Source organism: Eremothecium cymbalariae, chromosome 5 (genome assembly GCF_000235365.1).
Source record: "Eremothecium cymbalariae DBVPG#7215 chromosome 5, complete sequence".
NCBI classification, from domain to species: Eukaryota; Fungi; Ascomycota; class Saccharomycetes; order Saccharomycetales; family Saccharomycetaceae; genus Eremothecium; species Eremothecium cymbalariae.
The window spans coordinates 385,612-413,378 of record NC_016453.1 but is presented as its reverse complement, the minus strand read 5'-3'; the positions used below and the strand labels follow the sequence as shown (position 1 = coordinate 413,378).

At 39.2% G+C, this 27,767-nt stretch overlaps 15 protein-coding genes and 3 further genes across 15 annotated transcripts; 11 read left to right on the top strand and 7 right to left on the bottom strand.

The window, feature by feature from the left end:
• Nucleotides 1-49: 49 nt before the first annotated feature.
• Nucleotides 50-876, top strand: Ecym_5200 (the record flags this gene model as incomplete).
• A 369-nt stretch (nucleotides 877-1,245) lies between these two features.
• On the top strand, nucleotides 1,246-3,024 carry TRM2 (tRNA (uracil(54)-C(5))-methyltransferase; the record flags this gene model as incomplete). The annotated part of the gene is made up of 1 exon (XM_003646739.1): nucleotides 1,246-3,024. One exon carries the CDS (start codon nucleotides 1,246-1,248, stop codon nucleotides 3,022-3,024), a length of 1,779 nt encoding a protein of 592 aa, XP_003646787.1.
• Nucleotides 3,025-3,548: 524 nt separating this feature from the next.
• Ecym_5198 (40S ribosomal protein eS21) lies at nucleotides 3,549-4,142 on the top strand (the record flags this gene model as incomplete). Its single annotated transcript, XM_003646738.1, has 2 exons — nucleotides 3,549-3,572; nucleotides 3,903-4,142. 2 exons carry the CDS (start codon nucleotides 3,549-3,551, stop codon nucleotides 4,140-4,142), a joined length of 264 nt encoding a protein of 87 aa, XP_003646786.1.
• Nucleotides 4,143-4,839: 697 nt separating this feature from the next.
• On the top strand, nucleotides 4,840-6,141 carry Ecym_5197 (glycosyltransferase family 8 protein; the record flags this gene model as incomplete). The annotated part of the gene is made up of 1 exon (XM_003646737.1): nucleotides 4,840-6,141. The coding sequence occupies one exon, from the start codon at nucleotides 4,840-4,842 to the stop codon at nucleotides 6,139-6,141; it is 1,302 nt and encodes a 433-aa protein (XP_003646785.1).
• A 477-nt stretch (nucleotides 6,142-6,618) lies between these two features.
• On the top strand, nucleotides 6,619-7,809 carry Ecym_5196 (uncharacterized protein; the record flags this gene model as incomplete). Its single annotated transcript, XM_003646736.1, has 1 exon — nucleotides 6,619-7,809. The coding sequence occupies one exon, from the start codon at nucleotides 6,619-6,621 to the stop codon at nucleotides 7,807-7,809; it is 1,191 nt and encodes a 396-aa protein (XP_003646784.1).
• A 314-nt stretch (nucleotides 7,810-8,123) lies between these two features.
• UTP30 (Utp30p) lies at nucleotides 8,124-8,927 on the top strand (the record flags this gene model as incomplete). The annotated part of the gene is made up of 1 exon (XM_003646735.1): nucleotides 8,124-8,927. One exon carries the CDS (start codon nucleotides 8,124-8,126, stop codon nucleotides 8,925-8,927), a length of 804 nt encoding a protein of 267 aa, XP_003646783.1.
• A 173-nt stretch (nucleotides 8,928-9,100) lies between these two features.
• Nucleotides 9,101-10,366, top strand: YUR1 (mannosyltransferase YUR1; the record flags this gene model as incomplete). Its single annotated transcript, XM_003646734.1, has 1 exon — nucleotides 9,101-10,366. One exon carries the CDS (start codon nucleotides 9,101-9,103, stop codon nucleotides 10,364-10,366), a length of 1,266 nt encoding a protein of 421 aa, XP_003646782.1.
• Nucleotides 10,367-10,454: 88 nt separating this feature from the next.
• On the bottom strand, nucleotides 10,455-11,045 carry RPB4 (DNA-directed RNA polymerase II subunit RPB4; the record flags this gene model as incomplete). Its single annotated transcript, XM_003646733.1, has 1 exon — nucleotides 10,455-11,045. The coding sequence occupies one exon, from the start codon at nucleotides 11,043-11,045 to the stop codon at nucleotides 10,455-10,457; it is 591 nt and encodes a 196-aa protein (XP_003646781.1).
• Nucleotides 11,046-11,355: 310 nt separating this feature from the next.
• On the top strand, nucleotides 11,356-13,521 carry Ecym_5192 (the record flags this gene model as incomplete).
• Nucleotides 13,522-13,864: 343 nt separating this feature from the next.
• On the bottom strand, nucleotides 13,865-14,335 carry TIM17 (protein transporter TIM17; the record flags this gene model as incomplete). Its single annotated transcript, XM_003646732.1, has 1 exon — nucleotides 13,865-14,335. The coding sequence occupies one exon, from the start codon at nucleotides 14,333-14,335 to the stop codon at nucleotides 13,865-13,867; it is 471 nt and encodes a 156-aa protein (XP_003646780.1).
• Nucleotides 14,336-14,829: 494 nt separating this feature from the next.
• Nucleotides 14,830-15,282, bottom strand: Ecym_5190 (uncharacterized protein; the record flags this gene model as incomplete). The annotated part of the gene is made up of 1 exon (XM_003646731.1): nucleotides 14,830-15,282. The coding sequence occupies one exon, from the start codon at nucleotides 15,280-15,282 to the stop codon at nucleotides 14,830-14,832; it is 453 nt and encodes a 150-aa protein (XP_003646779.1).
• An 870-nt stretch (nucleotides 15,283-16,152) lies between these two features.
• SFH5 (Sfh5p) lies at nucleotides 16,153-17,025 on the bottom strand (the record flags this gene model as incomplete). Its single annotated transcript, XM_003646730.1, has 1 exon — nucleotides 16,153-17,025. One exon carries the CDS (start codon nucleotides 17,023-17,025, stop codon nucleotides 16,153-16,155), a length of 873 nt encoding a protein of 290 aa, XP_003646778.1.
• A 435-nt stretch (nucleotides 17,026-17,460) lies between these two features.
• On the bottom strand, nucleotides 17,461-18,732 carry IDS2 (Ids2p; the record flags this gene model as incomplete). The annotated part of the gene is made up of 1 exon (XM_003646729.1): nucleotides 17,461-18,732. One exon carries the CDS (start codon nucleotides 18,730-18,732, stop codon nucleotides 17,461-17,463), a length of 1,272 nt encoding a protein of 423 aa, XP_003646777.1.
• Nucleotides 18,733-19,179: 447 nt separating this feature from the next.
• SMT1 (Smt1p) lies at nucleotides 19,180-20,277 on the top strand (the record flags this gene model as incomplete). Its single annotated transcript, XM_003646728.1, has 1 exon — nucleotides 19,180-20,277. One exon carries the CDS (start codon nucleotides 19,180-19,182, stop codon nucleotides 20,275-20,277), a length of 1,098 nt encoding a protein of 365 aa, XP_003646776.1.
• A 640-nt stretch (nucleotides 20,278-20,917) lies between these two features.
• TFA2 (transcription factor TFIIE subunit TFA2) lies at nucleotides 20,918-21,817 on the top strand (the record flags this gene model as incomplete). Its single annotated transcript, XM_003646727.1, has 1 exon — nucleotides 20,918-21,817. The coding sequence occupies one exon, from the start codon at nucleotides 20,918-20,920 to the stop codon at nucleotides 21,815-21,817; it is 900 nt and encodes a 299-aa protein (XP_003646775.1).
• A 158-nt stretch (nucleotides 21,818-21,975) lies between these two features.
• Nucleotides 21,976-22,677, bottom strand: RPA34 (DNA-directed RNA polymerase I subunit RPA34; the record flags this gene model as incomplete). Its single annotated transcript, XM_003646726.1, has 1 exon — nucleotides 21,976-22,677. The coding sequence occupies one exon, from the start codon at nucleotides 22,675-22,677 to the stop codon at nucleotides 21,976-21,978; it is 702 nt and encodes a 233-aa protein (XP_003646774.1).
• Nucleotides 22,678-23,709: 1,032 nt separating this feature from the next.
• Ecym_5184 lies at nucleotides 23,710-25,073 on the bottom strand (the record flags this gene model as incomplete).
• A 204-nt stretch (nucleotides 25,074-25,277) lies between these two features.
• Nucleotides 25,278-27,710, top strand: OAF3 (Oaf3p; the record flags this gene model as incomplete). The annotated part of the gene is made up of 1 exon (XM_003646725.1): nucleotides 25,278-27,710. The coding sequence occupies one exon, from the start codon at nucleotides 25,278-25,280 to the stop codon at nucleotides 27,708-27,710; it is 2,433 nt and encodes an 810-aa protein (XP_003646773.1).
• Between the last annotated feature and the right edge of the window lie 57 nt (nucleotides 27,711-27,767).

The following is a 27,767-nucleotide window of genomic DNA, read 5'->3' as shown; positions in this document are numbered from 1 at the left end:
ATCTCCTTCCTTTTATAAGCTGAAAGCTTCAGTCAGACAAGTTGCTGCCATGGATTTTAAAACGTTACAAGCACCTCCGAAGAAGAACTTTTCATCCTACCTTTATCAAGAAGGAGTGCATGGTTCTTCACTGTCGGTAAGCAGTGAAGCACAGGACGTATTGCCCTCTCCCTTTGGTAGGACCTTGAGTGAAGTGGCTAGCTATGAACGTAGCAAAAGAGATAATGCTACTCCTGATTACAGGATAAAGATAGTTGTAGTGGGAGATGGTGCTACTGGGAAGACTTGCCTGCTGATTTCTTACACACAGGGGAAAGTTTTCCGGAGGATTATGTTCCTACTATATTCGAAAATTATGTGACAAAGATTCGGGGGCCGAAAGATAAGATTATAGAATTAGCATTGTGGGATACGGCGGGACAGGAAGAATATAGCAGATTACGACCACTATCATATGGTGACGTAGATATTATTATGGTATGCTATGCCGTGGATCACAAAGCATCTCTTATTAATGCAGAGGAGTTATGGTTCCCGGAAGTAAGACATTTTTGTCAGCATGCACCGATCATGTTGGTGGGACTGAAAAGTGATCTTTATGCGCTGGATGACTTAGATATGTTGGTGGATCCTACAGACGCGGAGCTTGTGGGACAAAAAATGGGAGCATTTATCCATCTTCAATGCTCTTCTAAAACCAGACAGAATTTGTCTGACGTGTTTAATACTGCTATTCACACTGCACTATATGATGAATTCCACGAATTAAAGGACAAGAGCTATGGAGTTTCATCCATATTTAGGAAGAAACAGCAAAAAAGTTCAGCGAAAAAATCTTATAAAAAGGTCAGAAAACATTCCTGCATTGTGCTGTAAGAATGGTTTCTAATATTTGCAATATAGTAATGGAGGGAGGGAGGCAACAGAGTGTGTTTTAAAATAATGTAATATTTCGCTGATATGTGTAAATTCAGGAAAGGTGTCACATCAAAAGCTGGATATTTAATCACTTAGCATTTAGGAAAGGCAATCAGCATTCACACAATCATCATTCATAAAGGGAATTTCAATTAATTAAGAATTTAATGTCAATCACATATATAGGTACACATTATACTTGTCTAAAATTTACTACGTAGTTTTTTTCCAAAAAAAATTCATTCGAAAATTTTTAGAATTTTCATCAAACCGAAAATGTAAAATGCTACACTCATCGCTGGCATAAGTTTACTACAGAAAGGGTATATGCTAGTCAGGATAACTCCTCGCAGAGTATCTTTTATATTGAGATCCTATCGAAATATCAGTAGAACTATGTCTGTCGATTCCACACCTAGTGTTTCTGTTACCCTTCCTAATAACATCGCTGTTGACCCCATCACTACTGAGTTAAAGAGGCCTGCATCCCCAAAGGTTGAGGATGTTAAAGTTCAAACTAAGAAGTCCAAGAAGTTAAAAAAGTATAAAGCCAAGAAGGTAGATGATACTGCGCCACTGGGTGTATTAAAATTTGAGATTAATGAAGTTTTGAAGAAATTTAATTTAACTCCCGAACAGACGGAAACAGATGTAACGCCCATCCTGAATGACGTTCGTAACGGTACGATTCAACGAGCTTATAACCGCGAGCTTCAAAATATAGAGGTGATAAAAATAACTTCTAATGGTGACGGCTTAGCTCTTATCGATAATCCAGTCGATCCTGAAAAGAAACAGATTGCGTTAATTCCGTTCACTTTACCTGGTGATGTGGTCTCAATCAAGGTGGACAAGACACATCCGCATTACGTTGAAGCCTCTTTGTTGAATGTCATAAAACCTAGTGCTATTAGAAATGACGACCTCATCAGCTGCAGATATTTCGGAAGATGTTCGGGATGCCAGTATCAATTCTTAACGTATGAACAACAACTTGGATTGAAGAAAGATACCATCTCGAGCGCATACAAATTTTTTGCGCCAAGGCTCCTCGCAGAAAGTCTCCTACCATCTATCGATGATACAGTAGCTTCTCCACTACAGTTTGCATACAGAACCAAGCTTACGCCGCACTTTGACATGCCTAGAAAGATGAAGCAATTGGAAACTAGGCCTCCACTGGGCTTTGGTCAAAAGGGCAGAACTTCTTGGAGAGGCGTCGAGGCTGGAGGCAATGCTTCAATCATTGATATCGAAGAATGTCTCATTGGAACGCCAATTATAAACCAGGGTATGAAGAACGAGAGAGCCAAATTTGAAACTAATTATAAAAACTACAAAAAGGGAGCTACCATTCTGTTGAGGGAAAACACCAAAATTATAAATCAAGACCAACCGGTAGAAGAACAGCTCGATGATGGCTCCAAGGACATCTCAACGAACAATATCTCCCATGAAATTGTGGAATCGAACAAACAACTAGTAAAAACCTGTGTCACTAACACAAGGCAGATCGTTACGGAATATGTCAATGGCTATACATTCCAATTCAGCGCTGGCGAGTTTTTCCAAAACAACAATTCTATCCTTCCCTTAGTTACAGACTACGTTCGTGAAAACCTAATAATCCCACACTCAAACCCACAAGATCCACACTATCTTGTCGACGCATACTGCGGCTCAGGCCTCTTTAGCATCACAGCTTCTAAGGGTGTAGACAAGGTAATAGGCGTTGAAGTATCTGCAGACAGTGTTTCCTTTGCTGAGAAAAATGCAAAAGCAAACAACATCAAGAATTGTAGCTTCATCGTTGGTAAAGCCGAAGAGATCTTTGCTTCAATAGATACTCCGTGCGCAAGAACTTCTGTCATCATTGACCCGCCAAGGAAAGGATGTGATGATGTCTTCTTAAACCAGTTAGCAGAATATAATCCTGCTCGTATCGTTTACATTTCTTGTAACGTTAATTCTCAAGCAAGAGACGTTGAATACTTTTTAAAGGAAACTGCAGCAGGTTCCAAGTATAAAGTCGAAAGCATAAGAGGTTTCGATTTCTTCCCACAAACACACCATGTTGAAAGTGTTTGCGTTTTGTCAAGAGTTTAAATCACCTACCGAGACTTATTTATTATTCATTACTCATTATTTATTCATTATTTATTCATTCTCCATCTAACTGTTCGAAATTAATAATTCATAGATATACATATATATATATAACGTTGTATATAGGTTCTGTAAAGACGATCAGATAGCAGTTCGATCAAGAAAAAGAAAAGACACTTCGGCGGCAATCGACCACGTGACCACTATGAGCAGTCACACCATCCGTACATTGTACAATCAACCCACACACTACACAAATGTCCAGATTTTGTGGCGCTTCGCTATTCGCAGAGTACCTACGACAATTTCTGAGACCCATGCACGGGATTTTCAGCTTGGGCGACCGATCACGAGCTGGAACATCGCCCCGCGTGGGAGGGAGCCTTGCCCAGAGACCTCCCGTCGTCGCCCAGCATGGAACAGCCAGAATCTGATTGGATTTTTCAAGAACAGCACTAGTTATCATACAACCAACACTCATAACATAGAAGAGGTTTCAGCATATTCAAGCAATCGATTAAAACATGGAAAACGACAAGGGTCAACTAGTATGTTTTACTTAATGAAACTCAGTGATTTTAGAATAATGCGACGTTTACTGTGCAAAATTGGTCGTTATCAGCGTTTACGGGAACTTTTTTGATGGGGGTTGCCTAAATACCTGGAGGTATGCTTGCGATCGGAAGTTGGCGAAGCACAATTTAGGGTTTTATGGAAGCTGAGGAATTGTCTTAAGTGGTGATGGCTTGTGTTCTGCGGTGAAAAATAAGTTTCAACAAGCAGCTTGCAGCTGCACAGGGCGTCGTAATATTTTCGGATCGTTTACTGTGGTGAATGAATCTTTCTAGGTTTGCCAGATTACTAACAGGTTTTTACAGGTTGAACTTTACGTTCCAAGAAAGTGCTCTGCTACCAACAGAATTATTAAGGCCAAGGACCATGCTTCCGTGCAAATCAACATTGCTCAAGTTGATGCCGAAGGCCGTGCCATCCCAGGTGAATACGTTACTTACGCTTTGAGCGGTTACGTTAGAGCTAGAGGTGAAGCTGATGATGCTTTGAACAGATTGGCCCAGAATGACGGTTTGTTGAGCAACGTCTGGAGCTACTCCCGTTAAAGATAGCTTTAGAAGGAAAGCGTTAACAGTTTTGTAGTCATTTTCTTCCATATATAAGAGTTATTATACAAGTATTGTTCTAGTAATCTAGTTTCGTGGAATATCCACAGTTTCAGGTACCATTTTGAACCTCTATGAGCCATGTTTTTGGTTTTGGGATTGAATTTTTTACTAGTTAGACCTCGTATAACACCATTGGTAAGGCGATGCTGTCTAAATATTTCGATACGGCGTCTTATCGCCTCGGGTTAATAGATTGAAAAATAAAGGCCATAGTAATGTCGAATGCCTTCTTTTTGCAATGCATATCGAATGATGCTTTTGTCAGCTCGTCGAGTTTCATGTTCTGCATGCGATGGCCTGGACAGCTTGTAAAATCCGGTCAAAACAGTAAATTTTTGAATTTACAAAACAGGGGTGGGTTTAAGATCTACTTGTTAGATATACGAAGCACAGTGGCTTTTGTGAAGAGAAATTATAAACAAAGTATTCTGTGTTGACGGGTCATACAGGTTAATATACAGAGGCTTAAAGAGTTTCAATATATTCATTGTTTTGGGAAGACTATAGTTTTAAAGGTGGTTTCTTTTGTGTGGTTTTGTTTATTTTGCTTTTGTTGGGATTAAGGAAAAAGAGTATCTCACTTTACAAGGATAACTTAAGTTTTTGTTCAGTTCAGTTTAGCTAATTTGCAGATATGACGGTCGGTATTGTTACACTATTGTATGCTGCTGAGTATTTGCCAGGTGTTTTCACCTTAGGATATCGTGTTAAAAGTTTGATGTCATGTTTTGATACTGATTACAGGTTAGTATTATTGATAACTCCGAATGTTCTCAGAGAGGCTTCTGATAAGATTAGGCATGTTCTTGAGGAGCTTTATGAGGATATTGTGGAGATAGACAATCGAGAGGTAAGCAGTAAGAGTGTTTTAACTAGGAATAGGGTCAATTTGGAACTGTTGGACAGACCAGAGTTGGCGCACACATTTCATAAGTTACAACTCTGGAAGTTGACTCAATTTGAGAAGGTGCTTTATCTTGATAGTGACGTTTACCCTTTGCGAACCTCCTTCTATGAAGCCATCTATCATGTTACTGGACAGACTGAGACGCAGTTACTTGCAGCTCCTGACTGCGGGTGGCCGGACTTGTTTAATAGTGGTGTTATGGTCCTAGTACCCAGTATGAAAAAATACGAAGAATTGCTTCAGCATTTAGATACTGCATTGTCAATCGATGGGGCAGACCAAGGCCTTTTGAACTTGTTTTTCAACGAGTCATGCCATCAGAATACGTTAGAAAACGAATGGGTAAGGTTGCCCTATTTGTACAACGTTACCGTGCCAACCGTGGGTTATCAGGCGACTCCAGCAGTTAGGTTCTTCGAAAATAAGGTATCTATGGTACACTTCATTGGAAATAATAAACCCTGGGTTAACAGAGGCCAAGGTGATACTTACAAGGACCAGTGGTGGAGCACCTATAATGAGTTCCTAGACAAACATTTCCATGAATTTTATCATTCCACAGAAAATTTGGAGCAACAGCTAACTTGCGTTTCCCTTACTGGCACACCTGCATCCGAACTCCACAATTCCCACACTTGGGATGCCACCAAGGGTCCGCCTCTCGAGAATGCCACGCCTGAAGCATATCTGTTGAATTTAACGGAGTCCTATAACTGGAATGCCGCATCACCCGTATTACTGCCTGATGATAACTACCTGCCTATCCCTGCTCCGTCGGTTATTTGTGATACAACACCTCGCCGGGTAACGGAGCCTGGTAAGCTAGATGAACCTTTTGTTTTCAAACGGCCCCCTGTCCATAATCTAGCACAACCGCTTCAGAAAGATTTACAGGCTTCTCCTACCGTAATAACCAATACCTGTCAAAAACAGCCCTCCCCTGTCTCAACCACATCTCCTGAAGCATTGAAATTAGTATTCCCGTGGGAGTCATATAAAACTACCCCTACTAGGGTTTTCCCCGAGTAGTCAATTAACCTAAAACTCAACCTGTCCGAATTCGTTTCAGCAGGCTAGACCTAGCTTCTATTGGTCTAAAAAGCTGTTATACAACTATTTATTATTCTGATGTAATTTATATATGTCTGCAGACAAAAAAACTACTTCCCTTGATTGTCCGACTAGTCCTCAGGACGCCTTCCCAGTCCGACCGCTTGCACGTAAGTTGCGTTTTGACTACTGCCACACACTCACAAAACACTACTCTTGTCTTATCCACTTAATACACAACTAGCGTATCTCAAACACTACAGTTACATTTTGAAATAACTTTTCAACTTACGTAATCGTAATGTATCCTGATATGATTTCGTACGTAATGAGTGAAAATTTTTTCAAGTGTTTTAAAAATCTCATCAGCTATTTTATCAGCTTCTAATTTAACCCCATCCTTACTTGTTAAGGACTATCACCCCAATCAAATAGTATAGTTCAACCAGTGTCAATATGTCCGAAGGTATTACAAACCCAGAAAACTCTGAAATTCAAACCAATTACGACAAGATCGTTCACAAGTTCGATGAGTTAAAGTTGAAGGAAGTGTTGTTGAGAGGTATTTACGGTTACGGTTTCGTGGACCCATCTGCTATCCAACAACGTGCTATTTTGCCAATTATTGAAGGCCACGATGTTTTGGCTCAAGCTCAATCTGGTACCGGTAAGACTGGTACTTTCTCCATTGCGGCTTTGCAAAGAATCGATGAGAGCATCAAGTCTCCACAAGCTTTGATCTTGGCTCCTACCAGAGAGTTGGCATTGCAAATCCAAAAGGTTGTGATGGCTCTAGCTTTACACATGGATGTTAAGGTTCATGCCTGTATCGGTGGTACTGATCCAAGAGAAGATGCTGAAGCTTTAAGAGCTGGTGCTCAAATCGTTGTTGGTACTCCAGGTCGTGTGTTTGACATGATTGAAAGAAGATTTTTCAAGACCGACCATATCAAGATGTTTATCCTAGATGAGGCTGATGAGATGTTGTCTTCTGGCTTCAAGGAGCAAATTTACAAGATTTTCACTATGCTTCCACCAACCACCCAAGTTGTCTTGCTATCCGCTACTATGCCAAAGGAAGTTTTGGATGTCACTGACAAGTTCATGAACAAACCGGTTAGAATTTTGGTTAAGAAAGACGCGTTAACTTTGGAAGGTATCCAGCAATATTTCATCAACGTGGAAAGCGAAGAATACAAGTACGACTGTTTGTCTGACTTATATGATTCTATATCTGTCACTCAAGCCGTTATCTTCTGTAACACCAGAAGAAAGGTTGAGGAGTTGACTAAGAGACTAACTGAAGACGACTTTACTGTCTCTGCTATCTACTCTGACTTGCCACAAGCTCAAAGAGACACCATTATGAAGGAATTTAGAACTGGTTCTTCCAGAATTTTGATATCCACCGATTTGTTGGCTAGAGGTATCGATGTTCAACAAGTCTCCTTGGTTATTAACTACGACTTGCCAAACAACAAGGAAAACTATATTCACAGAATTGGTAGAGGTGGTCGTTTCGGTAGAAAGGGTGTTGCCATCAACTTGGTTACTTCCAGAGACGTCGGTGACATGAGAGAATTGGAAAAATTCTACTCTACTCAAATCGAAGAATTGCCAGCCAACATTGCTGACTTGTTTGACTAAGCATGATAACATTTGCAAACTACGAAAACCATCATTGAAATTTTTGTTGTCCTAATTAAGTAGATATTTCTTCCTATCTTAGTTCTGTAACATGGTAACTATCATATATGTGCGTCCGTCAATCAAATGGATGACCTGCATATGTGTATTAATTTGATATATATATGAACTTAAAACTTTTGGAAGTTGAAATTCTGCAATAGTAAAATGCGTAAAAATTTTCAGGAGCTCCCTTGTGGAGGAGGGCCTATATAATAATCATTTCCTAATCACATACTGGTTATCTTCACTGCTCACTTAACAAAGCCAGAAATATGTCCATCCAACTCGATAGAATTCGAACGGCGGAAGCCTTGCATACTATTTTGAAGCAATGTGGATCGGATCCTCAACTTGTACGTGACTCCCATATACATCTCGTTATCACTACTAGTAAACCCATTGGCATTAAGAACGATCATATCCCACGTATTATCCCATTGAACCATTGTAAACTATCGAAGCCATCTGATATGCGTATTCTTCTGGTTGTCAAGGATCCTAGCACTTTCTATCGCAACTCTTTAAAGGCAGATGAATCAACTGCAGAGATGTTTGCAGATATCATCAGTGTTAAGAACTTGAAAACAAAATACAAAGGATCTAAATTAAACAAGTTATTCAAAGATTACGATATGGTCATGGCAGACTACTGCGTTCACCATCTACTTCCTCATATTCTCGGCTCTGCATTTTACAAGTCTAACAGAAAGATACCGTTCATGCTACAGATGTCTCGCCAGGTGAAGAAGCCACGAACTAAGATGGTTCAAGAATGTGATACAAAATATATACGGGCCCAGGTTAGGAGCATATGCAAAAATACATGGTATGTTCCTAACCCAGACAATTGTTTAACAGTACGTATTGGTAATGTCGGCGTCCACAAGCCCGATGAGATGACTTATAATATCCAGGATATTATTAACTTCCTCTGTGATAAAAGTAAAAGGCCCCAAGGAGGATGTATACGTGGTGGTATAGATTCGTTATTTATTAAGACCAGTAATAGTACCAGTCTTCCTATTTATAAAAGAGCCAAAAGCACAACTGATATGGACATTGTGCCCAAGTTATAGAACACATTTGTAGCCTAAAAAAAAGTTTTAGTTTACCCAGCTAGTAGCTGTTAATATCCTACATGAAAAGTTGAACACTTTTGGAGGTCTGTGGTGTTAGCCACTTTTCCACAGTTGGATAAAAGTCTATTCTGAAACTATTCTAAACTGCATATACCATTCTTTTAGACAGCATGAGGAATAGATTTTGCATTGTACTGGCTGTGTTTTGTGCATATTTGTTCAGTCAGGTATTTTATGATTCTCTATGGAAACTAAGGTCTTACACTTCGCTTGACGAAGTATATTTTACAAAATCTAACGAAGTGTTGCATAAATTCGACCACATAAGGAGATATGATTTAGATATTGGAAATCCTAAATTGGCATCCAACTCTTACATTGACAACGTTACGGTATTGCATAAGGGACCTCCGCTGAGCGGTCCAAAATTTACCAGAGAGAATGCTACATTATTAATGCTCTGTCGTAACTGGGAGCTCAATGGAGTATTAAAGTCAATGAGGTCATTAGAAGATAAATTTAATAGAAATTACAACTACGACTGGGTTTTTTTGAACGATGTACCATTTGATCAAGAATTTATGGAACAGACAAGTGCGATGGCGAGTGGGGAGACGTATTACGGTCTCATTCCTGAGGAAGACTGGAATGTTCCAGATTGGATTGATAAACATAAATTCCAAAATGCATTAATTATGATGGATCAGCAAGGAGTACTATATGGTGGTTCGAGATCTTACAGGAATATGTGTCGATTTAATTCAGGCTTCTTTTTCAGGCAGAAGTTATTGCAAAACTATGATTACTACTTTCGGGTAGAGCCTCATGTAGAGTACTTCTGTGACTTTCCTTATGATCCTTTCAAGTTTATGAGAGAGAGAAACAAAAAGTATGGTTTTGTGATAACCTTGTTTGAATATGAGGATACTGTTCCAACACTGTGGGAGACCGTCGAAGAGTTCATAGCGTTATACCCTGAACTGGTGGACTTTAAAACTAATGCTTACCAATTTATCTCACAGTCCACTGAATTAAATGAGCGAGAACTCACAACGTCACCTGCAACAGATTATAACCTGTGCCACTTCTGGACCAACTTCGAAATTGGAGACTTAAATTTCTTTCGGAGTGAAAGGTATTTGAAGTTCTTTGAATACTTGGACCAAAAAGGTGGGTTTTACTATGAGAGATGGGGGGATGCTCCAGTTCATTCCATAGCAGTCGCATTGTTGATGAAAACAGATGAAATCCATCATTTCGACGATATAGGATATTACCATGCACCTTATGGAACGTGTCCTAGGTCTCACGGAGCCAGGCTGGCGCAGAGGTGCGTCTGTGACACGGAGCCTTCAAAACAAAATATAGACCTCCAACCATTTAGTTGCCTCCCCTTGTGGTGGAAAAATGGCGGTGGAAAATATTTCATGGGGTAATTAGTCTTTGTTTTTGAACCTTTATTCGTGATATTGTTTATAACCAGGGACGCACGCACATTATATATATATATATATATATATCCTATCAATACAACGTCTCTAAATTCGATAATTCCTTCAAAATCCTCTCAAGATCTTCATCCGAAATCTTGTTATTCAGACTAGGAATCAGAGTCTTGGCCTCATCCGCATCTTCACATGATAAAGAGCCTAGCTGGGCAACCTCAAACGGATGCAGCCCAGTTGACTGCAGTAACTGTGTCACTGCCGTCACTGTCTCCTGGTCCCTGAAACGAGAAAAATTCGTCAAATAAATCATAGTCTGTTTTAACGCCTGGTTTTGACCGCCAGTTGTCTTCTCCAGCAGTTTATCTATCGACTGTAACTCTTTCTCCTGTGTTTGATTGTGCAGGTCCTGATCTTGCTCGTCATCCACATCAATCGCATCCTGATGGTTCCACTTTTTAAACAACTGTCTGCGATGCTGCAACGCTTCCTTAATCACCAACCTAGCTTCACTCAAATTCAACGCAATAAGATCCTCTTCTTGACCCTGGTGGTTTATTTGCTTTAATTGAAATTCTTCTCCTAACTGCAACGTTGCGGCATTCTCCTCCTCTATTACCTTTTTCAAACCATGTCTCTTGGTCAAAATAGTTGAAGTAGAAATATTCATCCTTGGCTAAATTAAAAGTACCAATCCTCTAGCCACCTCCAATAGTCCTCTATCTAAACCTTATAGTCTCTAACAACGTTCTTTGAATCAATTCGCTTTCCATTGAGTTTTGACAATTTCAAAATTTTCCGCCGCGTGAAGTAATTCGTAGTCTCCCCAACTATACCCCTCAGGCACGAAGGATTATGGAGAGTGCAGAGATAACAAAGGACGTAAGACGCAATTAGAACAGATATATTGCTCCATTGCGGAACCACGCACGTTTAAAGCTATCCGATAGATAGATTTTGAACGTACTAAGGAATCTTGGCATGATGAAAGAGGAGAGGAAAAGTATATGGAACCCGGCTTTCGATATGAATAGTACAACAACCCCCAAGAACACAAACATGAACAATAACGGATCAAGCAGCAATAATAAAGGTAGTGAAAATAATGGGAACTCTATGCAAGGGTTACCTGGGTTTCATAGACAAACGTTTAGAAATCCGTGGTCGGAGCCTCAATCTCCAAACACAGTGTCGTCTAGAAGACAATCAACTTTTCAACAATTACCTACGACTTTTGAAGAGAGTAGTGATTTTGGAGATGTTCAAGGGGGTCAATTTGAAGATGATGAGCATCTGAAAAGGAGAAGGTCAAGTCTAATAGTGCCACCGACGAGGGCAGCTGGTCCTGACCCGTTTTTGTATGACCAAAACCTGGTGCATCAACACCAGCAACATGCATTTAGCTTTAATCCGAATGATTCTGGAGGTGCGTCTCAATTACCATCTGATTTCCAGCATTATATGTCACACTTTCAAGGCTATAATGCAGAATTTCAGAGGAGGCAAAGTGTTGCTGTTGCTGGGACATACCAGACAGAAACTTTCCGTGAACAGCAGCAGCAACAGCAACAGCAGCCTTCAACTTCGCCAGGTCTTACGGGAGTTCATGGGGTTATGCCTTATCGCAAGATGAGTGCGTATCCGCTAACTTCCAATGTTTTGGCGTCGCCCTCACAACTGAAACAGCAATTGAGAGCAGGTTCTCTTTCTAGCTCGGCTGCCCATGTCGTCATCCCTCAAATGCACAAAGTTACTACAAGGCAGGATTTAAATCCCATCATCAATCAGACTCCCAAATTTCGGCGGGCTTCGCTAAACAGTAAAACCGTATCTCCATTGATTGCATTGACTAAGTCATTAATAATAACCTATACTTTATGTTCGGATGAGTTTTCGTATCAAACTTCGAAGAATCCAAAAAGGTTGTTAACCAAACCAAGTGAGGGTAAATTTAATAATGGTCATGATAATGTGAACAGTGATTATATTCTTTATGTGAACGATGTTCTAGGTATGGAACAACAAAGAAAATATCTAGTCCTGGACATATTGGGTCAAGGTACATTCGGGCAAGTTGTGAAGTGCCAAAATATGTTAACTAAAGACATAGTTGCTGTAAAAGTTGTTAAGTCCAAGACAGAATATTTGAACCAGAGTATAATGGAAGCAAAAATCTTAGAACTCTTGAACAAAAGAATTGATCCATTAAATCAACATCATTTTCTGAGGTTACATGATTCATTCGTTCATAAAAATCATTTGTGTCTTGTATTCGAATTGCTAAGCAACAACCTATATGAATTATTGAAACAAAATAAATTTCATGGGCTATCTACGAACTTGATCAAAAGTTTTTGCAAACAGTTATTGGATTCATTATGTGTGCTCAAAGACAGCAAATTGATTCACTGTGATTTAAAGCCAGAAAATGTGTTACTTGTGACACCAGATAGACCTGAATTAAAAATTATTGATTTTGGCTCTGCCTGTGAGGAAGCAAGAACTGTTTATACTTACATACAATCGAGGTTCTATAGAGCTCCAGAAGTTCTCATGGGGATACCATATTCCACGAGCATAGACATGTGGTCCTTCGGTTGTATTGTAGCGGAACTATTTTTGGGTATTCCAGTATTCCCTGGGGCATCGGAATTCAATCAAATAACGAGGGTAGTGGAAATGTTGGGAGTACCTCCTCCGTGGATGTGTGAAATGGGTAAAAATACCTACAACTTCTTTAACAAAGTGGATCCACAATTAAAAACATGGGAACTAAAAACTGTGGAGGAGTATAATAAAGAATTCAATGCCAATGAGGAGGTAGGAAAGAAATATTTCAAATGGACTAAATTGGACGATGTTATTCTGAACTACAGATTTTCGAAGAAAATCAGTGGCTCATCTCAACTAATCGAAAAAGAGCTGCAAGACAGGGAATGTCTCATTCATTTCCTTTATGGAGTATTGAATTTAAATCCATTGGAGAGGTGGACCCCACAACAAGCGTTATTGCATCCATTCATTACAGGACAACTATTCAATAAGAAATGGTACCCGCCTGGCACGATACCCAAAAAACAATTAAGCATCCTTCCTTACAAGAAGGTGCTACACGAGAACTGAATAAGCTACATTTGGGCGAGTAAATAACGTCAGAACTAGTAAGTTATAAATTTCCTAGAAAATGTTATTAATGTATATTTAGACATTTATCGTATATGTTATTTGTCCGCTGATACATATCTTTGCGATGAAATTAATGAATAGTTAAAAAAAGATACCATTAGGTAAGTTCAAACTTCAGCAAACTAGCCCAAGTGTGCTACAGTGTGTGAGTACTATTGAGCTTCTGTATACACATATATGTACAAGTAATAAGTATTATTAAAACGTTATATAAAAAAAGGTGAAACAAAAAAATCCAGAAGTATCTTTGACGTAGTGAGATTCCATGACATGCATTTTGACAATCCTACAAGCATCGATCATTCAAGCCTGCATTGGTTGTTGTTGATCGGGCAGCGGTGGCGCCATGGGCTTGGCTTGCCAAGCAGCGTATCTTTGAAACATCAATCCTACACCTTCAAATACACCCAATAACGCAGCACATGTAATAGCACTATTTCTGGTGTGCCTCCACCCTCCTCTAATCGCCAACGCACCACCTGTAAAAAAACCAGCAATAATGGCATTCCATGGGTCTTCTCTCTTTCTAACAGCCTTAACTGCACAATCAAAAGTTGAGAATAAACCACCCCATACACCAAAATTACCACCGACCACAGGCGCCCTTGTTTTAATCGCGCTCAAAGCACCCGTACCACGTTCTCCGAGTGGAGAATTCCTAAACCCTTTTATACCATGCCAAACACAACCACCAATCACACCCATTGCAAAGGCACCACCAAAATCATTTAGAATCACAATTGGACATGGGTCCCTAGAATGATCTGCTGACATCTCTATATTCCCTGATTTTTATATCTACACCGATAGAAGTTGGTCAATGTGTTGCAGATGATGCACCTAGCCTTCACCTTATAGTCAAAGTTACGTGAACTGGTTCAAGTCTGCATAGAATATCAACTTGTTCACCTTCGACTCGTGAGCCTCAGCGAAAAATTTTGGGTTTATCAGCGAACTAAAAAAGGTCACGTGGTTAAACGTGACCAGTTATTGAACGACTAATCCAATTTAAACATCTACCACATATACATATTACTAATCAGACTGAATAAAACATTTACACATCCTTTTTGATCCACTATTTTATGCGCCTTTTATGCACTGATAGCTGCGTTTCTGCCCTGATGCATTTATTCGACTGTTCAGGTATCATCTCAGGCCAGTTTCTCTTCTAGACCCTTACTCAACAACACACACCACCCAGCTTTATATCATGCCGGCCCAAGACCTCCTCCACAATGATGCTATATTCACAAGGCCGGCTGCCTTTAACTATAGCAGTTATGCTGATTTCCCGTCATATTTCCCCCAGTCCCAGTCTGCGGCTCTTCCTCACCGTATCTAAGCATAGAAACATCCCCCGCAGCTCCATTTGGTGCAGTAAGTTCTATTATATAGAAAATTCCATTGGTTCCTTGTTGCATTGCCAAATGATCCAATGTTTCATCTATCAGTACGCCTTGCCTGGGTATGCTATCCCTATAAGACCGCTCATTTTGTCTACCCCCAATCCGACACCGCATATTCTGTCCATCTTTACTCCTTCTATGCTTTGGAATCCTACCTACTGACGCTCTGCTTCTGCTGATATTCTCTGTGCGATTCATGCTCGTATCAAGCCCTGCAAGCATTGGCTGTATTGCTGTTAAAACCCTTATTCTGTTGGTAGTAGTGATTATCGTTTCCCCCTTCCGATGTTTGATTTCTGTGTCATTACACATAACACCTCTTTAAATAATTCACCTTATATACTGCTGCCAAACTTCACCGTGCGGAGTTACGGTGGGCGTATTCCGCGTCGTGGAATTCTGGAAGCTTTGTAATTTGCCTGCATCAGTTTCCAGACAATAGAAACAATATTCGTACATGATGGGTGTGCATGTCCTCTCTCGAGGACGAAGACAGCCTGCAGAATCGATCGAAAAGTAGTATATATAGTTTCATGGAGGCAAATGGTTGCGGCGGTGATGTAGACTGCATCAAAATTCAGTTGAAACTGGGTTGACAGCTTGTTTGTTTGTTTGTTGTGTTGTAGAAAGCTGAGGGCTGAAGGGATGCCATGTTACGTATATGTTAATCATTTGAGTCATATATAATTAAGATGGCCACTTGTTTGAAGTTGAAACAGTTGCGAGATAGTTAGCCTGTGTTAGCTTGTAATTGATCGTGGCTACCTTTGGCTGGCAGTTTACACCAGCATATACATTTTGGGGATTTTACGTATTTTGGAAATAGCCTTCGGGTTTCTTTAGCTAGATGTTTTGCGGGTCGAGGATATTTTTATGGTTGGACCAACTGTGATTTGTAGATATGTAACATTATGTATGCCAGGTCTTGTGCAATTCTGATTCTAAATCTGATGAAAACAGCACATTGGAGCAACGTGTTACGGCAATTGTAACGCGGTATGGCAATGTGGTGTACGGGTATATGTTAAAAGATAAGCGTAATATTACCATAGATACGGTTTCCGCAGAACCTTGTTGGCAACGACGAAAGAGTCATATAGATATGTATTAATTAATATTATTATTTAAGAAACGTCGTCGAAAGTTTGATTAACGGTTTTTTTGGGTATTTTTTTTGGAAACTCAGTCCAAGTCTTCAACCATGTCCTTCTGCAGTAAGTAAAGAGCGTAATCAGTAGGTTTAACTTGGTCCACTAAATCTTCCTCCAAATTAAGTTGCGTTTTTCCCCCATACTGCGTGGGCACATTTTTGATATACTGGCCTAGTTTTTTACCGCTGTTTAGAACAACAAACTTTCTTCTAGTTTCCTCTGGAACAAAGCTCTTGACTAAGTCGTAAATCCAACCCATCACTAGCGGTACATTGACAAAGTATTTAGCATATAACATTTCAGGATAGTAAGCTTGGAACATATCCACGATAGTTTTTGCACACTTCTTGACATCATGATCATAGCCAAATAGCGACACGTCTTCATAGTCGTGGATCTGTGTCATGTAGTTGTTTTCTTCGTCAACAAAGTCCAATAACTGCAAGCCACGTTCCATCAACCCAATTCGGTATCTGATGAACTTCTCATTGTCTTTAAGCAGGCCCTTTTTTTTAGTCAACCGTCCATACATGTTCCAAGTAAGCACCTTAAGATTTGGCTCTCCATTTGGATAATTAGTGATGATACCAGTTTCACTGAATAAAGAATCGTGATCCTCTACAAAACCAGCCCTTAACGGTTTGAATTCCTTACGCCAATTCAATGTATCGACGAGTCGCTTCACCACAACATCGTATTCAAAGTTGTGAGCCTTAGCAAACTTGTAAACGAGTGCGGAAGCATACTTTTCATAGTAGTATTTTTCTGTTTCTTCTGAAGTCCCTTTTATCAACTTATAACCGTACAGCTCATCATAATTGTCGCATTGTTCGCTAATTATCGTTGGAAGGTCAGCCAAGATCTTCTCGAAGGTTTCACGAGCCTTATCGTTAGGGAACTTCATGCCTTCAGGATTCCTACTTTCTTTTACTGTGATAGTTAGAAGATTACAATTTAAATGGGTGTATACTTATTTTATGATTTGATAATGGATACGTTGCGCTTGAATTTCGATCGTTGCCGACTTTGATTTTAGCAATCACGGTCAGGGCTTTGCAATACGTAAACGGTATAGAAAGATCCCAAACATGTTGCATTCATGCATTGCGATTGGTTAAAGTGATACGACATACGTTTCATTCTTTCGTTTTTCAAAAAGTAAGCACATTACCAGTTAAGTTGGTATTTGTATACAAATTTAAGTATCATTTAAAGAAAATTACAAATTAAAAAAGACAATATTAAAACATAGAATTCTATTAGCCCACCGATTGTGTAATTCAAGTTGTCCAATTTTCCATATGATACCTAGAAAGCAAATCTCTTTTTTGTTTCCTTTCTACGTATCAAGTTTATCCCATACCTCCCACCATAATTTATCATAATCATTAAGATCATCACTATTTTTTAACCAAGGCTTTGATTCATTGAAATCAAGCACCTTTACCTTTTGTGGTTCTTTTAGATCTATTTTTCGGACATCTAAACCATATTGCTCTCCAATCTTGCTAGTGGATGAGGCAAACAAGGTGTCTAAGATGCTCCAGTCATCCATAGAATTTAATTTCGCCAATTTATCCCAATCCTGCCCATATATAGTTACAAATTCTTCAAGAACCATCGCTACCTCAGTATGTGGTTTGAAGGACATTAATGACGGTACTTTGGTACCATTTATTATTAACACACATGTCTCATTGTCTATTTCATCACTTAAATCCAATAATTCGTCAACATTAGATAAAACCACAGAGTAAGGGGATAAATACACAAGCAAGTCAAACTTATCATATAATTCATTCCACATGGATAATACAGACCACTCTCGAGTGTACGTTATATTAGCCGACAGCTCATTTGGGACAATAGGTTTCAAAGGGTGTATCCCCAAACATGAGATATTGTACGGCTGCAAATACTCAGTGATACCATGGTTTTCTAGACTATAGAGAACTAGAAGCTTGTACTTTGACTGGCTTGCAATTAATGACTGATGTAATGTAATTATTGGTTTCAAGTCAGACATATCAGAGATAAAAGTTACCCAACACCTTCTTTCTGCCGCCGGAATGGAAGAAAGAGATAAGTTTGCAGACGAACTTTTATCAGACATAGGAGGGTATAATTCCGGTTCGTTTACAGAAGCAGCGGAAAAGGACGACCGGGGATTCAACCAATGTCTAACCTTTAGAACATCTTCAATAGACCCACGTCTCTGCACGTCTTTATGGTTGCCCGACGAGTTTCCAGAGAAATCCCAGTCCTGCAATATCTCGAGAACATTGTTATAAGTCGTTGTTGTAGATACCGAAGGACTTGCATTGGTTATGTGATGATTCCAAAGCTGATAATCAGGAGAGACATCGTTTGAAGCATTATCAGAGCTCATCACACTTAGCGGACCCCTCACTCTTACATTGCTAACCCCCGTCCCTGTAGTACACGACATAGAAGTGTCAACTCGAGGTGTCCCAATAGGACTTGCCTGCTCGTTGCTGTTGTTCACATTTAGGAAGTCATAGGATAATGACTTCCTCATAGCGCTAGCAACATCCTTTGGGATGTTTAATTCCTTGGTCAACTCCGGGGTAGTTGGTCTTGAAACAACCATCCCAGTAAATACAACAATATCTGAGTAACTAACTTGGTAACAATCAAACTTATTTAAAAGATTGTTTGATAAATATACCTCTGCTTGTGAATAAAAGTAGTTTGTTCGGAGAAACTTAATGAATGAAATAACGAAAATAAGGTACAGTTTGTCGCCCCTGTTTGATGACTATACTACCTAAAGAGAATGCAGAACAAACAATCTATTGCTAAATGCTATTCGATAGGAGCAGTTGATGAACGCCGTCTTGAACCTCAATCCAATCGTCAAAACTGTATAATAATGTTACGTGGATTCTTTCTCTTCATGTGGTATTAGTGATTGGTTTCTTTTTCAGCTAAAACTGCAGCGAAAAATTCAGTGAAGTTTTTGATACAAAGGCGTAGACTTTATTGAATGTGCTCTCGACATAGATATAAAGGGCTATAGCCGGATAAGGAGGGTGTTATGAAGAGATATTTCAGCATTCTGAGGGTAGTTGCAGCTAATGTGAAGAAGGGCAAGACGCCGGAGTTGGATATAAAGTCGACTTTAAAGTATTTATCACAAAATCGGAGCGCTCTTTCTTTATTCAACTCACGTAATCAGCAGCACGAAGAACGCATTGTTGAATTGTTGAATGACGGCTTACCTGATGTCTCCAAGCAAGAGCGGAATATCATGACACATTATGAAGTGCTGATGTACAGGTTGCGAGATATGGTAGAGCATAACATGCATCTTAAGCCATTGAAGGATAGGATTCTTGAATGTGGACATGACAGCGGGGCGCTATATAGGTTAATTTGGGAGCAGGCACTCTATCATGAGGACGGGCTAAAACCTCAAGATTTTTACAGGATAGTTATGAGACCAGGGTTTTCGACTGCACATGTGAAGGAGCTTATGTCGACGACTAATGAGCTTCCTAAATATCCATTAGATTTTTCAGTGATATTGTGCAATAAAAGCAAGAGGCATGAATATTATGCTGAATGGAGGGACAAATGGATTGAAAATTATGAGAAATTGGCTGTTATATCTCAGAGATTAGTTTGGCGTGTGGCACTTTCCGTTGGCGGTATTGATGAGGTTAAAAAGTGTCTCGACCTACTAGTTGGGCAAGATAAGATCACTCAGACAGTTATGCTTCATCAAGTTTTGTACCTCAAGGCTCACCTTTTACCTCCTACGTTGCTCGATGTTCCTCTAACAAGAAATCAACTACTTTTCTGCACCTGTGTAAAAATGCTTTCGAAGTGGTCCGATAACTACGCCCAAGCACGGAAATTAAACGCAAAATTGGTCAGATCGAGCCTTAAAAACAGACTATCGGAAGATGTTCCGCAAAGCGGTAATGAAACGATTGGTAACTATTCTACCACTAATCCAAATATACCCATCTTTCAATACCAACTTATGCAATGCATGGGTGATCTTTTAACAACCATCGTCAACGATCCGAAGGCCACCATCTCTCTACAAAAGGAAGCAGATTCCCTTCTAAAACAACTTCATGAAGAACAAAAGCTAATCCAATCGGAAATGCTTCTGCAATTTTTATAATGACCAAATTACTCAACCTATCGCATATGAAAAACACCTATATATAATTCGAATTTCAAGGCATGTATGTATATGTATGCATATATAACGACGATAAGTCATACATGAAAAATTTTACAGCGCATGTTCCATTCCTCAGGTCATCACCGTTTCATGGATCGCTTAACCTTGCGGAAGCAACCTCTAACGACGATGGTTTTAAAGTTGGATAATATTTCTATCTATGACAAGTCTCTAGATTGAGACCCATATATCTTGGTCAAAAGAACAATTAGGCCAACATGAAAACATGGAGGAATACAGACAGTGGCATACTCACCGTCCCATAACTAGGGCTGGCAATTCGTGTCTGTACTGCTAAAATTCATTAGACCTAAGAGCCCTGGCTTCATATAAAACCATTAGTTTAAATTAATAAATGGAATAGTTAGTGATGAGAAACAACGGCGATATCGAAATCAAAATTTATAACGAATCATGTATCATTTTGCACGTTAATGTTATAAGTCCGGGTAACATCAAATATTACTCATGCACTATGAGGCTATAACGTAGAACAGTTGTATTCTAGTTAACACTCTCAAACATAAGAGAGTGGACAGAAGGAAGCAGGTCTCAGTACTAAGTTTGAATCACACGTATGAGCAACGATCTATTGGCAAATTTAAATGCTTTTAAAAGCAAAATCAAGACAGCTCCTGTGATTTCAACAAGAAAGGTTGTCAATCAGGAGCCGGCAGTTAATAATAGTGGGTTGGAAGGCATTAAGCCAGTTAAAAGAGAAGATTCAAAGGATTATGATGATAAGCAAGATCAGGCACAACAATCATCTACTAAGAAGCTAAAACTAGGGAGTGTGCCGCTGCAGAAGTCAGCCAGCCCAGCTGGTAGCGACAGTGGTCGATTGGATTCGACGCATCTTTCTACGAAGATGCTTATAGCCACAGAATATATTCAAGAAAGAGCGGAGCCGGTTCCAATAGATCAAATTGAGTCGTATTTATCGTTACCCAAGGGCAACACTGTGATTCCGATGCTTAAAGGCCTAGCTAAATTCAAGTTTGATCCCAAGAAAGACACATTGCAATATGTCTCCATTTATGACGTCCATTCTGCGGAGGAGCTATTAAAGTTGACCCGTACTCAGGTTACCTTTAAAGGTATATCTTGCAAGGAATTGAAGGATGGTTGGCTCCAGTGTTTTGATGTGATAGATGAATTGGAGAAGAAGCATAGGATCCTTGTTTCTCGGACCAAGAAGGACAATTCTCCAAGATTTGTGTGGTACAACTTTGGAGGTGCTTTAGGACATATTGAAGAAGATTTTGTAAAGATGTGGCAGAATTGTAAGTTGCCACAACGATCAGAATTACCAAGGAAGTTGCAAGATTTAGGATTGAAACCTGCGAGTGTGGATCCTGCTACTGTGAAGAAGCAAGGATCCACTAGAGTCGAGGTTAAAAAGCGGAAACAAAGAAAGGGAAAGATTACCAACACTCATATGGCTGGCATCTTAAAAGACTATTCCGACAGAGTTTGAAAATAGCCAGCCTATATATATATAGAAATTAATAATGATCAAATATAATATAATGCATTTACCGTTAAGCTGGTTCCTACTAAACTGCTAGTTAACTAACAAACTATGATACAATCGAAAAGACCTGACCGATGGCAATGGGAAGAATAAAGAGTCTGTTAATGCTTTGTCCTCTTCTCTTTCTTAGCCTTGTCATCCTTTTTGTCTCTTTTATCTTTCTTCTCTTTCTTCTCCTTATGCTTCTTCTCCTTCTTCTCCTTCTTCTCCTTCTTGCCTTCGTGTGACTTCTTATACTTCTTCGTAGGTGGTTCGCCATCAGATAACCGTTTCTCCTCATCGATATCAAAATCTTCTGCATTGTACCCAGTTGCGAAATGTCTCATTTTTAAACCAGTTACCTTTAAGACATCTTGCCTGGGAGTCCTGATTTGATCGTATTGAATAGCAGGAATATCTACTGCCTCACTCACATTGAAAAACTTTGCAATACTTAGTTTACAATCAACAGTCAAGTTATCCTCATTATTGGGAACCATAATTGAAAACTTGTTGCCCTTGGAATCTTGCGCCTGTTGATCCTCTTGTAGTAGGTCTTCTCTTAAAAGGTATTTTCTGTCACCTAATGACAACTCGCTTGGAGCATCTCCTGTAAAATCGATAGGCAATGTCTTAAGTTTAGAAATATCCAAAGATTTGGGCACCTTCAGCAACCAAACTTCCTTCTTGTCAGCTTTACTTGGCTTATTGAACTTATTGAGGTGTTGACATTGTTTATAGCCTCTAGGAATTTGGAAAACATCCTTGACTTCCTGTTCCTCATCCGACAGATTGCTAACAGATTCTTTAGATAACTTAGTCATTGCAAAATATACAATAGGACCCTCTTATCAACCAACAACCAAGCCTAACTAACCACTATTACGAGATCGTTGTGTGATCGATGAGCTACATGCAGCTTGAATTCTGCATTATCTTGCTAAAAATTTTCAGCTTACCCGGCTCCAAAATTTTTCGAAAGTGCCCACTTCAAAGACCAGAGAGAGATGCTTCAGAACTACGCACTAATAAACACATTTAATTGATAACTCGAATGCTTTGGAACGATCATTCGAGTGTTTTATAGCCTCTCTGAACTTGAACTTGTCTATCTTAAGTCTTGATGCACTTCCAAGCCCTAATACCGAGGAAGGATGTATCTTCAAAAAAAGAAACGTGATAGTTTTTTAATGAGGCTCCTCGAGAAAATTCTATCTTTGCATTAAAAAACATATAAAAACTGCGTTTAGTTCTCTCCTATGTCATTTCTAATTTGTTCATGTTCATATCTAGCTCTCCTGATTATATTCAAACAGTCTGAAACACATGTTTGTTGGTTTTTCAAGAAGCAATGCTTCTTGATATGTCTCTTCAAGAATGAAGGGCTCATAGAAACAGGATTTGATGGTTAATATTGCAATAGAACATACTAGCTGTGCTTTTTTCTTTTCCCATTTGATATTCACTGATGATAACGGTCTATACTTCTTTCCCAGTCCGAATCGACCATGACGATATGGGATGTTGCCTTGCCTCATTCGAATCTTCGGATTTGATAATCGGGGCTTCTTGCCAGTACATTTTAATGTACCTTTAGATCATCTGAGATTATCAATTGTAGAAATACGTCTACTGTGGTTTAACCTAATCTAAGTTTCTGTGGGTTTAAATATATTCTCATACAAGGTGATGAACTTGGTTCCTTTACATTCGCAGTTTCCACGGTAGGAGTACGCTTCGAACCCATCGTATAGTGCTCTCTGTGACCGCTCTTATGAGACCTTCCTAGGATGTCTGATTGTATGAGTAACGTAGACTATTTATCGTAGATTTTAGAAAACAGTAGTTTTGTGATTCTATAAACAGCCAAATGGTCTTGGTTCCCAGTTTTCGTGTGGTACCCAGTCTCTCGCGGCAGAGGTTTTATGTCTCTTAAATCTTTGTTTCAGACAGTTGAGATCTTCTAGTAGGCCGCTAATTTCTTGCGTGACGTTAGCACCGGCAACTGTGCCCAGAGATTTTTCGTCGGTTGATGCTTCGATGTCGTAGAGCTTTAATTCAGTGTTAGTTATGCCCTTCTTTTTCATTGACGTTTGCAATTCTATAATCTGCAACTCTACATCCTTAGCGCTTAACTTCTTCTTCAACTTTTTATCTCTCAGCGTATTGGTTATCTCAGGCTTTAAAGTTTCCAAAAGGAAAAACATAGATAGGATTGATTCTTAAGGAATACAGGGAACCAAAGATCCCAGTAATGAAGAGCCCTTTTCAAATTAATCCAAGACCCAATGCGCCTAGCTAACTTTAACAAGTATTTGGTATTGGGAAATTTTCTTTTCAGTAACGGAGGCTCATTGGATTCGTTTATTGATTCTTTGTATGAAGTAAGTAGCCATCTGCAAAATTCCAGGTCTAGCCATTCTAATTTAGTCAAGCTCATCTCCAGTAATGTATCGTCATACTGTGAGGTTATCTCTTCGATGAATGTATTGGGGTGACTTTTACTGATTTTCCACAGCTCCTTATATTCAGATAACCAGTTGTTAATGAAGTCCCTGGAGTTATCTATGTCCTCGCCAAAAATAGACACTGGGATAGTTTGACCATGTTTCCATAAGTGTTCATACTTCTTGAACTCATCTTTTGCATCCTTGTACGAATATATTAGCGTTTGCAGCCTTCCCTTGCGATCTAAATGATCAGAATACTCTGATTTTTCGTCAACTGAAATAGATTCTTGCTCATCATCCTCTTTATTGTCTTCGCTATGCCAATAATTCTCCCACAACCAATCTAGGGCCTCATTGCACGCCATCCTCAGCATTTCCATACTGAGTAAATCTCTATCATGTGTACCCGAATGCCTTAATTCAACAAACCAGCTCGGAAGGTGGATTAGCTCTGCTAAATTGTGTAGCGGGATGGCAAACTGTGATTGTTGCGTGGGATCCAACATACCATTTACAAACCTAATAAGAGCCATCGTATATGCCAATTTGACTGCATCTTCTGGACTGTCCTCGATGTCAAACAACTGGCACTGAATAAGTTGGCACGTCGAATCCATTGCATGGGGCACGTAAGGCCCTCTTGTCCAATACGCTTTAACTCTTTGTATTGCTCGAGATCGCAGCATTGGGTCGCCATTCACCCTATGTGGGTAAAACCAATTTTTGAGTTCATTAAATTCTTCTATAGAATGCCAGGGAACTATTCGCATTTAACTATATGGCCTATGATTTACTATTTATTATATGTCTTTACTTTCATGGAAGTGACCGATAGTATGGTGAAAGGTATTTCAATTTGCAATATTTTTTCCATAAAAATAGTGTGTCAGGCTCATCAGCAAAACTTGATTATAAACGTTATTTTAGAATGTTCACCATATCATCGTTCTAGGATTGTTGTTAAGATATAAGCTATGTCTCAAGTTAAAAGACGCCATAGGCTTACTTTAGTTTGTACTAATTGCAAAAGGAGGAAGTCTCGATGTGATCGAGGAAAGCCTGCGTGTGGGAATTGTATTAGGTTAGGAAATAGGGAAACCTGTCAATACTTTCCTGCAGCTTTAGGAACTGAAGGCGAATTTGATGAAGTGAGCATCGATTCTAATGTATCTTGTTTACAAAACAAGTGGCAATTTGTAAGAATACATTCTCCTAACATGGTTGATTTGATGGCTGGAAAGATATTAATATGTGGGAAAAGGTCAGCCACATGGATAATAGATCCTTTGGGCACGGAAGCTATTCAAAACAGGGATGTATATCTGGAGTTGTTCAACATATTTGTTCATGTTTCTATACGCAAGACGATAGGCAAGTTAAGGGCAATATCAAAGAGTGACTGCCAGCAGCAAGGACGGTCGTTACCAAACTCAGTTAAGCATCTGATGGAAATTGATAATGGTCAGGTGGAGCCTGAATCCAGCCACTCACTATTATCGAAGCATCAGAAGGTATATCGTTCTTTGTTTGAAAAGTATGCTAACAACAGATTCCAGTTGCGCAAGCAATTTTGTGATACGGGCAATGTGGATGAGGACAATGAGTTGGTCAAAGTGTATTTGGTAGATAAACAAATATTTCTTCAGAAGGTTTGGCCGCATTTTAAAAGGTATATTTTGTACCTTATACCAATATATGATCCTGAAGTTCTGTTGATTGGAATTCAGCAGCTATATAAAGATTTTGAAACGAATGGTAAATTATCGAGTAAGAACCACGATTTTATCATATTTGCAACAATATTACTTATTACCAGACTGGTACAGCTATCAATTAGGTTTGACAAGTGTACAATCACAAATGCGAAATATAATCGCATAGCGGACATAAAGACGGAAGCTTACGTTGCAGTGGTAAATCATTGTCTCTTAAGATTCAAAATATTTCGCAAAGTGACCCTTCCTCAACTCCAATGTCTACTATTACTGCGTTTTCATAACTGGTCCTCTCCAATGGATGGAGATGGCGAGGCGCTTCAGTACAGCAATGTTTTAATGGGTACCATCTATGCAAGTTGTTTGGAAATGGGTATAAACTGGCTTTGCATGAAATGCCCCAGCCGCTATGATTTTGAAAATATACAAAAGAAGCAATTTGGTCTAAAGTCAGAAGATCATGTAAATTCAGGTTTTGAAACGACTGATGATGACTTGATGAGGTTATACCAACAAATTTGGGCTGTAGTTTTGCACTGGGATAGGAACTTGAGTCTACTTACTGGTAAGGAACCAATTATTGGGAAATCCTTGAAGTTTGAACAAAGAGAAGTGGCGAACTGGCACGTTAATATGATTTCTACTGACTACTTAAAATGGAGTTTATTAAATATTATCAGCGATTCATATAACGAGGTCGATTTAACTGAACTAACATCGATCTTAAAGCAATTGAAAAATCAAGTGGCGATGTATGCTGGCAATTCTCCGCTAGACTTTGAACAGGAACTGATTCTTCAAGCGGTTAATCTTTCTCTTGTTCATGCTGCTTTCATTGAATCGCGTTCGAATTTTTCAAGCTTTGGATTTTCTGATGTACACTCTGAGTTGGTGGAAAGAATTATTCACTTGGCTAAATTATGTTTTCACTATTTCTATGATCCTCCCACATCTGAACATCAGTATTCTAGATTCTATACTAATAAGATTGTTGAAGTTGTTCTACACCGGCTTTGTAATATAATGCCAGGTTTGGTTCTAAGAATCTCAGGATCTCCAAAGGCACCGTCTGTAAAAGCAGGTATGGTTAGGTTCTATTACAACCTCTGTTCATTATATTTTAACGAGCTAGGTTACGATTATTATCAAGTGCTCAAAAGGCTATTTGAAAGCAAAGTAAAATATAAGATCATTGAACAATCGAACGAACCATTGGAAATAATGTTTGGCTACCTTGTACATGAAGTTGCCCAAGGGAATCAAGAAAAGTTACTGAAACTTGAATTTGTAAAGTCAATATATGAGGAGTACAAATCACTTCAAGACGAAAATAACAATTGTGATTTAACTAAGCTCTGGAAACAATTGATGCCATTTGAGGAAATTGACGAAAATAACGAAATATGGTCTTTGTTTGGAGAGTCAACCTTCCTAGAAGGTAAATATGAAGAGTATAATTTATTTTCTTCGTTCTACGACTACGCTTCAAAAATGTTGACTGAAGATACCAAATTGGCGGCCACCTTACCCTTAACTGAAGATATTTCAGCGCAATCTGCAACACAGTTAAATATAGAAAATGGTAGGTATCAGTTTGATTTGTTGGAAGGTATTCTTGATCCATTGGATTTCATTAGCTGGTTAGATGATGCCACATACCAAACAATACAGCAGTCAGTCGAGCCAACTTAATCAATTAAATCTAGATAAATACAACAATTAAAATATTTACAATTTATAATGAAGAAC